Here is a 14,178-nt window from a genome sequence, read left to right as displayed (position 1 = left end):
CCAGAACATATAAAGAAATCTTACAACTCAATAATAAAAAGATAAACAACCTAATAAAAAGTGGGCCAAAAACTTGAATAGACACGTCTTCAAAGAAGATTTACAAATGGCCAAAAGAGCACATGAAAAGATGCTCAACATCATTAGCAATTAGGGAAATGGAAATAAAAACCACAATGTGATACCATTTTATATTACTAGAATGGCCACTATTTAAAGAATGGAAAATTTCTAGTGTTGAAGAGGATATGAAGACATAGGAACACTCACTGATTGTTGATGGGGTAAAATGGTGTGGCCACTATGGAAAACAACTGAGTCTTAAGAGAATTAAAAATAGAATTACCATATGACCCACTCAGAATGATTGAAAGCAGGGACTCAAATATTTGCCCGCTGATGTTCATAACATTACCAGGGAAGTTTTGCTATCTATAATCAAAACTCGCACTGCCAAAAAAGGTCAGAAGAGGAGGCTATTAATAGAGAGAAAAGGAGAGGAAGAGGGAATGAGAGTTCCTAGAGAGAAAATTATTCGTTACCAGATTAAGAACTTTTTTGAGTAGTCAAAGTTGTGCAAAATGGAATGGGATGCCTCCTGGCAGTGCCCCCATCAGGATTAATTCACACTGTGGTGGAAACCCCTGGGCCACGGGAGTTTGGGGGAATGCTACTATGCCTCTTTGAGCTCTGACACTTGGCCTCATGCACCTCTCCTCATCCACCTGGGCCGGTCACTCCTCATCAGGTCATACCCGGCTACCTCAGAGCTGGTCTCTTGTGATCACACTAACTATATGGGGCCCGCCTGCCATGGGGATGGCTTCTACAGGATTCTTTATGCAGTCCTCTCTCCAAGCAGAGGAGTCTGGCTTCCTGGTTACTCATTAGAGAGAGAAAAAGAAGTCCACCCATGCTTCATTTGGCTGATGGGTCAGTTGGGTGCATCCTGTCACTGGAAAGAGTGTGAATTGCCACAGTGATTTATTTATTGTCTTCATTTAGCATTTTCTGGAATTATGTGGGAAACATGCAGACATGGTAGCATAACCTGAAGGGCTCAAGCAGAATCCCTGGTAGGCCTTTGACTAAATGACAGCAGCGTGGCTGGCTTCTTGGTTAGCTGGGTCAGAGCTCTGTCAAGGGCAAGTGAAAGGAGTAGGTGATAATAAGCTGAAGCAGTGCTACTTGCTGCTTCACACCATGCTGAAAGCCCCTTTTCTGTCTATTCTCTGTCTTATGGCACCGAGGCAGCACAACCTTTTAACTAACAGGACCTGGGGTCGGCATATGGCTTTGCTTCCCAGGGCTGCACATGTGAGAATGTGTGCTTCCTCCATGCAGAAATTAATTTTCATTCAGCATCTGGTAGATGCACAGTTCTATACCAGGAGCACAGAGGTTCTCATTTGACCAGACCAGGGCACATTATGGTGGGTATAGTCTTCAGAAGAACCACGTTAAGAGGGCAAATTCCCCTGCCAGCCCTGTGGGTTGCAGGGTGGTTCAACAGAGAACTCGGAGGCAGGAGATTTCCCCACTCTAGCTGTGTGACCTTGGGAAGTCCCTCAGCCTTGTTGTGCCAGACCCCCTTTCCATTCCCTCTGCTCACACAGACAGCAGCACCTGCTCCTAACTCCCTCACAAAAACAGGATGGAGTCAAAATTGTCTGCTTCTCTCAGCTGCACTTAGATCCCGATGGCAGAATCTACAAGCACCCATGTAAGTACAAAGAAAGGGCATTTCTGAAAACCTTTTACCTACTACATTTTTATACTTCACTTCTTTGGTGGAAAGATCATTCGGTTAAATTTTACTAGGACCAAAGAGAAAAGAAGGATCTGAAATGGAGAAGGGTTTTGTGTAACATGTAGTTTGAGCAGAAAACATCAAAACCACAAAACCCTGATAACAAAATGCCTCACATGCAAGACTGGGAACCTGGTCATCTATATGGGGTTTTATGGCAATACTGGAGTCAATAAACTACAATGAATATTCACAGAAATGGAGGGAAAGCAGTGGAGCAGATGGGAGTGATAGAGTAAGTGTGTGACTGCATGGAGTCCTGGTTTTATTCCAAACAGAGAGAAGAAAGTTGGGAAAAGAAGATACATCAAGGGAGCTGGGGTTCACCCAGCCTGAGGCTGAAACCTGGCGGTGTAAAGGGAGACTGAGTTGGGGCAGGGCAGTAACCCAGAGCGGTGACTGAAATGCCTTCCTTGGGGGTGGCTGGTTTGCCTCAGGAAAGGATCACTGCTCCACCTCTTCCCCATTCCCTTACCTATAACCTGCTCTTTTCAGTTTGGATACGCAGACCCACAGCTTCATTGTCTAAAACCACCCCTCTGCAAGATTAGAGTACTTCTGAAAATCTTAGTAAAGTTCTCCCCACTGGACCTCAAACATTAGCTTGGCAGGTATTTAATACCTTCAAAAAAGGCATTAGCTTCGACTTCATTTTTTAAAAATAAAAATACTTCCAAACCTCAGCCCTCAGGTGTCTGTATTATACATTGTCATGGTCAGGTTCATGTGTCAACCTGGCCAGGTGGTGGTACCTGTTTGTCTGGTTAGGCAAGTGCTGGCCTGTCTGTTGCTATGAGGATATTTCATAGAATTAAATCATGACCACGGTGGCTGCATCCACAGCTGATTCCACTTGTAATCAGTCAAGGGGTATGTCTTCAGCAATGAGTGGTGCTTAATCTAATCACTGGAAGCCTTTTAAGGAGGATTCAGAAGAGATAGGCTCTCTTCCTGCTTCGGCTGGTGAGTGTCTCCTGTGGAGTTTGTCCAGACCCTCAATCGGAGTTGTCAGCTTCACAGTCTGCCCTATGGATTCTGGACCCTACGTTCCCATGGTTATGTGTCACTTTTATAAATTTTATAGCTACAAATATTTCCTGCTGATTCTGTTTCTCTAGAGAACCCTGGCTAATACATATATCCTTATGAAACAATTATCCCAGTTTCTAAGCTATATTTACAGTACAGTTAGGTTATTTCCCCTTTTCCTTCAGTCCTTTGGGGCCCTTCTTGACTCCATATATCTGGGTCTTGATTAAAAACCCATGCTAAACAACTTAAGGCTGTGTTATTGGAAATCCATCCTGATGGAGAACCAGTGAAATCTCTCTGTGTTTAGTCAGCAGAACCTGCATCCTGCTTGTGCCAGAGAAAGCCTCTGAGAGGTTTGGGGAATTTGAGACATTTAGGGGTTTAGCTTACAGATCCAATATCCAAATGGTTCCCAGTTGGAACCAGGGAGTGGATTCTTATCCTCTGTTTCTGATGCAGTCAAAACTCCTTATTGAAGGGGGTTTCCTGTGCTGCATCTCTACCTGCCCCAAGCAAAACAATTATAATTTAACCACTGAATCATAGGTGCTGGTAATATAAAAGCAGAGCTATCATAACTTGGAAGGAAAGACAAAAAGTGACAGCATGTAAGTCAGGAGCATAGTGACTTTTCCCACAAGGCAGCCTTCAATTCACCATCAGCACCATCAGGCTGAATTATAAAATGAACAGCCCTAGGTGGATCAAGATAAGAGGACTGAGGGCGGGCCACGGTGGCTCAGCAGGCAAGAATGCTTGCCTGCAATGCCAGAGGACCTGGGTTCGATTCCCGGTGCCTGCCCATGTTAAAAAAAAAAAAAAAAGATAGAGGACTGAGCATCCACTGTAGACTTTCCCTCCCATCCTAAACCCCACCTCCCAGATGACTGAAAAGATAGTTTTAAAAATCTCTGAACATGTTAGAAAGCAAAGCGTGCTTTCTATAGATCAGAAACTATAAGCAATCATAAAAAATGAAAGGCAGATGGGTCTTCTTCCCCCTCAAGAAGGAAACCACAATGAAAACGCACATGGGTGAAAACTTCTGCAACAAGGAGAAGGGGATTCAGGGGTGTTCGGCTATCAGGAACAGGATGGGGCTGGAAGCTTGGGTCTAAAAGGCAGCCTGGATGGCTGCTGTCAGCTAGGAGGAATAGAGCACCTGGAAGACTAACTTTGGATACAGCCTGACCAACAGCATGGCACAAGTTCTAGCTACATTTTCTGGGGGTTGGTTGCAGTAAGTAAATACAGTGTTCACGTGCAAGCTACCTAGGAATTCCAATTATAAGGATGAACACAAACAAGAGCCATCAAATATGTAAGGCAAGCAAACACCAAGAAGGAGTAATGAAATTCAACCATAAAAAGAATTTAGGTGTTGGCCAAGATGGTGGCTTAGTGAGGTATGGGATTTAGTTCGTCCTCCAGAGCAGCTAATAAATAGCCAGGAACAGTATGGAACAACTGCTAGGGCCATGTCAGTGACCAGACACTCAGCATACACCAGTTTGGACCAGCTGGACCAGCTGTGAGCCCACCCAGAACCATGAGTCCCCCAAGCTGTGGCAGCCTGTCCCCTACCCCATAGGCTGCTTCCCAGAGGGGAAAGGGAAGAGAGGTTACCAGCAGCAGGGGCTGAGTGCAACCAAACTCCAACTGTGGAATTAATTAACAAATTCTAACTAGTAAAAATAGGCCCCCAGCTCAGCTGAACCTCCAGTAAAAGCAGAGGTTACTGGTTTTTGCCCCTGTACAGAGGAGGCAGGGATGATGGAAAAAGAAAACAAACAAACAAAAAACACAGATTTTTGGATTTGAAAAGTTCTGGGCCTGAAGGAAAGGAGGGGGTACATAGGATCTGGAGATACATAGAGCAATGTACCAACTTAAGCTCTTGATTGGCAAACCCAAGGATTGGGGGTCCTGCTCTGAAAAGGATTTTTCTCTTTAGTTTTGGTGGCTATGTTTCTACGGTTTGACTGCTGTTTGGATACAGCTGCCAGGCTTCTTGGGTGCCACTGCCCCAGGCACAGGCTGATTAAGCTTGTTTGAGTGTCTATCTGGAGCCTGCGCCTTCCCCAAGAGAGGGGTCAGGCCCAGCTCTGCTGGAATCCCTCCCTCAAGGAATTCAGACTGAAGCGATTAAAACCAGCCTACAACCCCTTCTCTGTCTCAACCACGCCCCCCAGCAGGGAGGGCCTGCTGAAATTAAAGGTACTGCATCACCTTATGCTGGTGGGACCTGCAGGCAGACAAGTGCCACATACTGGGCAGGACAGGAAAAACGGAGAGCCCAGAGGCTTCATAGGACAGCCTTCAATCTGCTGGGTCTCACCCTCAGGGAAAACTGATGCAGGTGACTCTTTCCTCCTGACAGGAGGCCAGTTTGGTCTGGGAAAATCTGGCTGGAGTCTATAATACCTAAGTAGACCCTCCTAAGGGGGAAAAAAGGCACCATACAGGCAGGACAAGAAACAAGAAAACAAGAACTGAAAAATTCTGATCTGTTAAACAAAACCTAAACTAGAGGTCCAGAAAAAGCTGAACTGAATGTCAAAGAACAGATAGACAACAAAGTCATCCAGCAAGAAAATCCTAGGCAAAAAAAAGTGAAAACAATCTCCAGTATAAACTAATTAAGGTAATTAAATGCCCAGATGCCAGCAAAAAAAAAAAAATAGCGAATCATACTAGGAAAATTGAAGATATAGCCCAGTCAAAGGAACAAGCCAAAAATTCAAATGAGATACAGGAGTTGAAACAATTAATTCAGAATTTTCGAACAGACATGGAAAACCTCATCAAAAATCAAATCAGTGAATTGAGAGAGGACATAAAGAAGGCAAGGAATGAACAAAAAGAAGAAATTGAAAGTCTAATAAAACAAATCACAGAACTTATGGGAATGAAAGGCACAGTAGACGAGATGAAGAAAACAATGGAAACCTACAATGTCAGATTTCAAGAAGCAGAAGATAGGATTACTGAACTGGAGGATGGAACATCTGAAATCTGACAAGCGAAAGAAAATATAGGGAAAAGAATAGAAAACTATGAACAGGGTGTCAGGGAATTGAATAAAACATGAAGCACACAAATATATGTGTTGTGGGTGTCCCAGTAGGAGAAGAGAAGGGAAAAGAAGGAGAAAAACTAATGGACGAAATTATTACTGAAAATTTCCCAACTCTTCTGAAAGACTTAAAATTACAGATACAAGAAGTACAGCATACCCCAAACAGAATTGATCCAAATAGACGTACTCTAAGACACTTACTAATCAGAATGTCAGATGTCAAAGAAAAAGAGAGACTCTTGAAGCAGCAAGAGAAAAGCAATCCATCACATACAAGGGAAGCCCAATAAGACTATACGTAGATTTCTCAGCAGAAACCATGGAGGCAAGAAGACAGTGGGATGATTTATTTAAATTACTAAAAGAGAAAAAGTGCCAACCAAGAATTCTATATCCAGCATAATTGTCCTTCAAAAATGAGGAAGAAATTAAAACATGTTCAGACAAAAAAAATCACTGAGAGAATTTGTGACCAAGAGACCAGCTCTGCAAGAAATATTAAAGGGAACACTAGAGACAGAAATGAAAAGACAGGAGAGAGCAGTGTGGAGAAGAGTGTAGAAAGGAAGACTATCAGTAAAGGTAAAAGAAGGAAAATCAGATATGACATATAAAATCCAAAGGGCAAAAGGGTAGAGAAAAGTACTACCCGTACAGTAATAACACTAAATGCTAATGGTTTAAACTCCCCAATCAAAAGACACAGACTGGCAGAATGGATTACAAAACAGGACCCAACTATACGCTGTCTACAGGAAATGCATCTTAGACCCACGGATAAACACAGGTTGAAAGTGAAAGGTTGGGAAAAGATATCCCATGCAAATAACAATGAGAAAAGAGCAGGAGTAGCTATACTAATATCCAACAAATTAGATTCCAAATGTAAAACACTTAAAAGAGACAAGAAGGACACTACGTATAAATAAAAGGAACAATTCAACAAGAAGACATAACAATCATAAATATTTATGCACCAAGCCAGAATGCTGCAAAATACATGAGGCAAACACTAAAAGAGAAATAGACACATCTACCATAATAGTTGGAGACAAATTCCCCACTCTCCTCAATGGACAGAGCATCTAGACAGAGGATAAATAAAGAAACAGAGATTTGAATAATACAGTAAATGAGCTAGACTTAACAGACATTTATAGGACATTACACCCCACAACAGCATGATATACCTTTTTCTCAAGTGCTCATGGATCATTCTCAAGGACAGACCATATGCTGGGTCACATAGCCAGTCTCAATAAATTTAAAAAGATTGAAATCATACACAACACTTTCCCGGATCATAAAGGAATGAAGTTGGAAATCAATAATAGGCAGAGTGCCAGAAAATTCACAAATATATGGAAGCTCAACAACACACTCTTAAACAAGCAGTGGGTCAAGGAATAAATTACAAGAGAAATCAATAAACATCTCAAGCCAAATGAAAATGAAAATACAACATATCAAAATTTAAGGGATGCAGCAAAGGTAGTGCTAAGAGGGAAATTTATTGCCCTAAATGCCTATATCAAAAAAGAAGAAAAAGCGAAAATTAGCAATTAACTGTCCATTTGGAAGAACTAGAGAAAGAACAGCAAACTAACCCCAAAGCAAGCAAAAAGAAAGAAATAATGAGGATTAGAGCAGAAATAAATGAAATTGATACCATGAAAACAATCGAGAAAATCAACAAACCAGAAGTTGGATCTATGAAAAAATCAGTAAGATAGAAGAAATAGACGACCTCAACAAACCAATCACAAATAAAGAAATTGAATCAGTCATTAAGAAGCTCCCCCAAAAGAAAAGTCCAGGACCAGATGGCTTCACATGTGAATTCTACCAAACATTCAAGAAAGAATTAGTACCAACCCTGCTCAAACTCTCCAAAAAAACTGAAGAGGAGGGAGAACTCATTCTGCGAAGCCAACATCACCCTCATACCAAAGCCAGACAAAGATATTACAAAAAAAGAAAACTACAGACCAATCTCTCTTATGAATATAGATGCAAAAATCCTCCACAAAATACTAGCAAATCAAATCCAGCAGCACATTAAAAGAATTATACACCATGACCAAGTAGGATTCATCCCAGAATACGTAAGGATGGTTCAACATAAGAAAATCAATTAATGTAATATACCATATCAATAAATCAAAGAAGAAAAACCACATGATCATCTCGATTGATGCAGAAAAGGCATGTGACAAAATTCAGCATCCTTTCCTGCTGAAAACACCTCACAGGAGAGGAATAGAAAGGAATTTCCTCAATATGATAAACGGAATATATGAAATACCCACAGCTAACATCATCCTCAATAGGGAAAAACTGAAAATTTTCCCCCTAAGATCAGACACAAGACAAGGATGTCCACTATCACCACTGTTATTCAACACTGTGTTGGAAGTTCGAGCCAGAGCAATTAGATAAGTAAAAAAATACAAGGTATCAAAATTGGAAAGGAAGAAGTAAAACTCTCACTGTCTGCAGATGATATGACACTATATGTTGAAGACCCTGAAAAAAACACAGTGAAACTATTAGAGCTAATAAATGAGTACAGCATAGTGGCAGGTTAGAAGATCAACACTCAAAAATCTGTACTATTTCTATACACTAGTAATGAGCAATCTGAGGGGGAAATCAAGAAAAAAATTCCAGTTAGAACTGAAACTAAAAGAATAAAATATTTAGGAATAAACTTGACTAAAGAGACAAAAGACCTATACAGAGAAAACTATAAGAAGCTACTAAAAGAAATCACAGAAGACCTACATAAATGGAAGGGCATACTGTGTTCATGGATTGGAAGACTAAATATAGTTAAGATATCAATTCTACCTAAATTGATTTTCAGAGTCAATGAAATGCCAATTAAAATCCCCAAAACTTACTTTTCAGAAATAGAAAAACCAATAACCAAATTTATCTGGAAGGGCAGGGTGCCCGAATAGCTAAATGTATCCTGAGAAAGGAAAATGAAGTCAGAGGTCTCACGCTACCTGATTTTAAGGCATTTTATGAAGCTACAGTGGTCAAACAGCATGGTACTGGCATAAAGACAGATATACTGACCAATGGAATCAAATAGAGCGTTCAGATATAGACCCTCTCATCTATGGACAATTGATCTTTGATAAGGCAGTCAAGCCAACTCACCTGGGACAGAACAGTCTCTTCAATAAATGGTGCCTAGAGAACTGGATATCCATATGCAAAAGAATGAAAGAGGATCCATATCTCACACCCTATACAAAAATTAACTCAAAATGGATCAAAGACCTAAACGTTAGATCTGACCATAAAACTGTTAGAAGAGAATGTAGGGAAATATCTTATAAATCTTATAATTGGAGGCAGTTTTATAGACCTTACACCCAAAGCAAGAGCACTGAATAAATAAATAAATAAATGGGAACTCCTCAAAATTAAACACTTTTGTGCATCAAAGAACTTCGTCAAGAAAGTAAAAAGACAGCCTACACACTGGGAGACAATATTTGGAAAAGATATATCAGATAAATGTCTAGTATCCAGAATATATAAAAGAGATTGTTCAACTCAACAACAAAAAGGCAGACACCCCAATTACCAAATGGACAGAAGACTTGAACAGATACTTCGCAGAAGAGGAAATACAAATGGCCAAAAGGCACATGAAAAGATGCGCAACTTCCCTGGTTATTAGGGAAATGCAAATCAAAACCACAATGAGATATCATCTCTCACCTACCAGAATGGCCATTATCAATAAAACAGAAAATGACAAGTGCTGGAGAGGATGTGGAGAAAGAGGCACACTTATCCACTGTTGGTGAGAATGTCAAATTGTACAACCACTATGGAGGCAGTTTGGCAGTGCCTCAGGAAGCTAAGTATAGAATTGCCATATGACCCGGCAATACCATTACTAGGTATCTACTCAGAGGACATGAAGGCAAAGACACAAACAGACATTTGCACACCAATGTTTATAGCAGCATTACTTACAGTTGCTAAGAGATGGAAACAACCAAAAAAGTCCATCAACAGACAAATGGCTAAACAAGCTGTGGTATATAATACAATGGAATATTATGCAGCTATAAGACAGAATAAAGTTATGAAGTATGTAACAACATGGATGGACCTTAAGGACATTATGCTGAGTGAGATTAGCCAGAAACAAAAGGAAAAGAACTTTATGGTCTCACTGATATGAACTAACATTAATGAATGAACTTGGATAATTTCAGTTAAGAACAGAGGTTATCAGGAGATAGAAATTGGGTAGATATTGGATAATTGGAACTGAAGGGATACAGATTGTGCAATGGAACTGATTGTATAAATTCAGAAATGGATAGCACAATACTCCCCAACTGTAATACAATAATGTTAGAACACTGAATGAAGCTGAATGTGAGAATGATAGAGGGAGGAGGGCTGGGGGCACAAATGAAATCAGAAGGAAAGATGGACGATAAAGACTGAGATGGTAAAGGAATGCCTAGAGTGTATAATGATAGTGACTAAATGTACAAATTTAAAAATGTTTTGCATAAGGAAGAACAAAGGAATGTCAATAATGCAGGGTGTTGAAACAGATGGTAATTTTAACTTATGTGTGAGATTAAAGCAAAAATGTTTATTTGGTACAAAATTTATATTTTGACTACTGCATTTCCTATCATAACTTATGTGGACAGCTTAATTGATCATCATAAGTACATGGAACCTTGAGGAGGGCATGAGATTTTGTAGGTTTGTCCAGAGTGATGCCTTGATAAATCCCAGAAGGGTTGAACAGTGAATAAAAAAGTATTTGGAAAGTCCCCTTGGGAGAATGGTGAGAAAGGGGAAACATTCAACTTCCCCAAGTGGAGAATTCTTGATATTCTCACAATCAGTGGGAACAATCTTGGGGTTTGTTCATATGAAACTTAACCCTGCAAAGGATAGGCTAAGCCTACTTAAAATTAGGCCTAAGAGTCACCCCCAAGAGAACCTCTTTTGTTGCTCAGATGTGGCCTCTTTCTCTCTCTCAGCCAACACGAAAAGCAAACTCACTGCCTTCCCCCTGTCTACGTGGGACATGACTCCTAGGGGTGTGGACCTTCCTGGCAATGTGGGACAGAAATCCTACAATGAGCTGTGACTCAAGCACCAAGGGATTGAGAAAACCTTCTTGACCTAAAGGGGGAAGAGAGAAATGAGACAAAATAAAGTGTCAATGGCTGAGAGATTCCAAACAGAGTCAAGAGGTCTTCCTGGAGGTTATTCTTATACAGTATATAGATATCACCTTTTTAGTTAAGGCGTAACAGAGAGGTTGGAGGGAACTGCCTGAAAATGTAGAGCTGTGTTCCAGTAGCCATGTTTCTTGAAGATGATTGTATAATGATATAGCTTTCACAACATGACTGTGTGATTGTGAAAACCTTGTGTCTGATGCTTCTTTATGTACCTTATAGAAAGATGAGTAAAACATATGGATTAAAAATAAATAAATAATAGGGAGAACAAATGTCAAAATAAATTTAGTAGACTGAAATGCTAGTGATCAATGAATATTGATGGGGTATGGTATGTATGAATTTTTTTTCTGTTTTCTTTTTATTTCTTTTTCTGAATTGATACAAATGTTCTAAGAAATGATCATGATGATGAATATACAGCTGTGTGATAAAAAAAGAATTCATATTTTATGTTGATTGGTTTTATTAATAAAAAAATAAAAGAATTTATATGTGGGGAAACAGAATTAATATGGTAGGCAAAATCAGATTTTAGAATAGGTATAACAAATATCTTCGAGGATATTGTGTCATTAAGAAAGAGATTATAGATTTGGTAACTGTGCTGGTTTGAAATGATGTATGTACCCAAGAAAAGCCATGTTTTATTCATAATCCCATTTTGTAAAGGCAGCTGCTTCTTCTAATCCCTATTCAGTATTGTATGTTTGAAACTGTAATTAGACCATCTCCCTGAAGATGTGATTTAATCAAGAGTGGTTGTTAAGCTGGATTAGGTGATGACATGTCTCCACCCATTTGGTGGGTCTTGATAAGTTTCTGGAGTCCTATAAAAAAGGAAACATTTTGGAGAATGAAAGAGATTCAGAGAGAGGAAACATTTTGGAGAATGAGAGATTCAGAGAAAGCAGATTAGAATGACATAGCCACAAGAAGCTGAGTCTACCAGCCAGTGACCCTTGGAGATGTAGAAGGTACATGCCTCCAGGGGAGCTTTAGGAAACAGGAAGCCAGAAGAAGCTAGCAGATGACACCGTATTTGCCACGTGCCCTTCCAGATGAGAGAGGAACCCTAACTGTGTTCGCCATGTGGCTTCTCATTTGAGAGAGAAACCCTGAACTTCATTGGCCTTCTTGAACCAAGGTATCTTTCCTTGGATGCCTTTGATGGGGCATTTCTATAGACGTGCTTTAACTGGGACATTTTCTCGGCCTTAGAACTGTAAACTAGCAACTTATTAAATTCCCCTTTTTAAAAGCCATTCCGTTTCTGGTATATTGCATTTCGGCAGCTAGCAAACCAGAACAGTTACCAAAATAAAAAACTCAACAGATAGGCCAAACATCAAAATGACTATAGCTGAGGAATAAATTAGTGAGCTGGAAAACTGAAGAACTCTCTCTAGAACTGCACCATCTGATATGGTAGCCATTAGCCACGTATGGCTACTGAACGCTCTGAAATGTGTCTGGACTGAACTGAGGTATGTTATAAGTTTAAAACATACACTGGATTTCAAAGATTTATAAGAAATACAAACTATTTCAACAGTTTTCTTTCATATTGATGGTATGTTGAAATGATAAATTTTGGATATACTGTGTTAAATAAAAATATGTTATTAAAGTTAACTTTACCTGGTTCTTTTTACATTTTTTAGTACAGCTAGTAGACAATTTAAGATTAACACACATTATATTTCTATTAGACAGCATTGCTCTAGAACATAGTATGAAAAGACAGAGAAAATCTGAGAATTTGACATGGAAGACACATCTAAATGAATCAGCATGTTTCTCCTTGCAGGAGGAGGGAAGAAAACAGAGAGGAAGAAAGAATTAAATAATAAAGGGGCATTTCCCAGAATTGAATAAATACATGAAGACTTTTGATTGAAAAGGTCTACCAATAGTGGAAGAATTTCCAGTAAAGTAAAAAACAAGGCAAGGAGCCTGCTTTCATTGTCACTATTAAGTATTATTCTGGTTCTAGCCACCGCAACAAACACAATGGAAAAAGGAAAGGAAGGCAAGATATTCTTTTTTTCTGCAGATCAACTGATTGCCTATATATTCTCCTCTCCAGCTCCCCTTTAAGGCCTGGCACAAACAGGAATTATCTGCTTCTAGATATCAAGGAACGGAACAAAATAGGACCTATCAGCACCTCTGTACTCCCAGGCAGGGCTACAACGATCCATGAAGAGCTGACATGGGCAGAAAAGTAGAATTTAGAACTAAAGCCTTCACTTCTAGAATGAATTACTCTTCAAGGCCCCAGAAAGGGTGCTTACCGACGGATGGCATTGGTGAACTCCACAGCCAGCTCACTCTCGTTGCATGCCGTTCTTAGTTCAGCCAGTGACAAAGCTGGGGAGCCAGCATCGGCGCACTCCTGAGAAGAACAAAAGCATTTTTGAAAGACTTGAGTGAGACCAAGCCCAAGAGCACTTTGGAAACTCCTTCTACAGAAGAACACAGGCGACTAGTGCAGCAATGGCAGCAGTATCAGGGGCACGGTCATACCCTAAGAGCCTCTGCAGGGTAAGGTCTGGCAGCAAGGCAAAGAAAGCACCCTCTACTCCTGGATACCCGGTAACCTTCCCTGGCTGGCCAGTGACCGACAACGACACCCTCTGTGCTCAGACCACACCCTGTGTGCCAAGCATTGGCCCAAGCACACCACAGGCATTAACTCATTTAATGATCAATGTTGATCTGTAGGTAGGTACTATTGTTATCCCCACTTTATGGACGAGGAAACCAAGGCATGGAGAGGTTAAATCACCCAAAGCCACCAGCCAGGAAGTGGTGAGGCCAAGATTCACACCCAGGCCATTGTCTCTCAACCACTAGGTTGGGCCTCTTGTGATTTGTAAAGACAAGTGAGAGATACATTCATCCCACTTCTCCATGGGAGAAAACCAATCTACTCTAAATTTGGGAGCTTACTGGGTTTAGTATTATTGTCTAGAAAACAGCTGTTGAGAAAAAGAAAAGTGCACCTCCCA

At 40.3% G+C, this 14,178-nt stretch overlaps 1 protein-coding gene across 6 annotated transcripts in view; it reads right to left on the bottom strand.

Moving 5' to 3' along the window:
* The window catches only part of MCC (MCC regulator of Wnt signaling pathway), a 614,110-nt gene that overhangs the window by 43,683 nt on the left and 556,249 nt on the right, over positions 1 to 14,178 (bottom strand). For all 6 annotated transcript variants that reach the window (XM_077138931.1, XM_077138932.1, XM_077138933.1 and 3 more), the window contains one exon: positions 13,462 to 13,562. In XM_077138931.1, coding sequence (XP_076995046.1) covers positions 13,462 to 13,562 — 101 coding nt within the window. The remainder of the gene's footprint in view (positions 1 to 13,461; positions 13,563 to 14,178) is intronic.

This window comes from Tamandua tetradactyla, chromosome 21, assembly GCF_023851605.1.
Source record: "Tamandua tetradactyla isolate mTamTet1 chromosome 21, mTamTet1.pri, whole genome shotgun sequence".
Lineage (NCBI taxonomy): Eukaryota > Metazoa > Chordata > Mammalia > Pilosa > Myrmecophagidae > Tamandua > Tamandua tetradactyla.
Note: the sequence above shows the minus strand (reverse complement) of the source record. Positions and strands in the feature narration are given on the sequence as shown.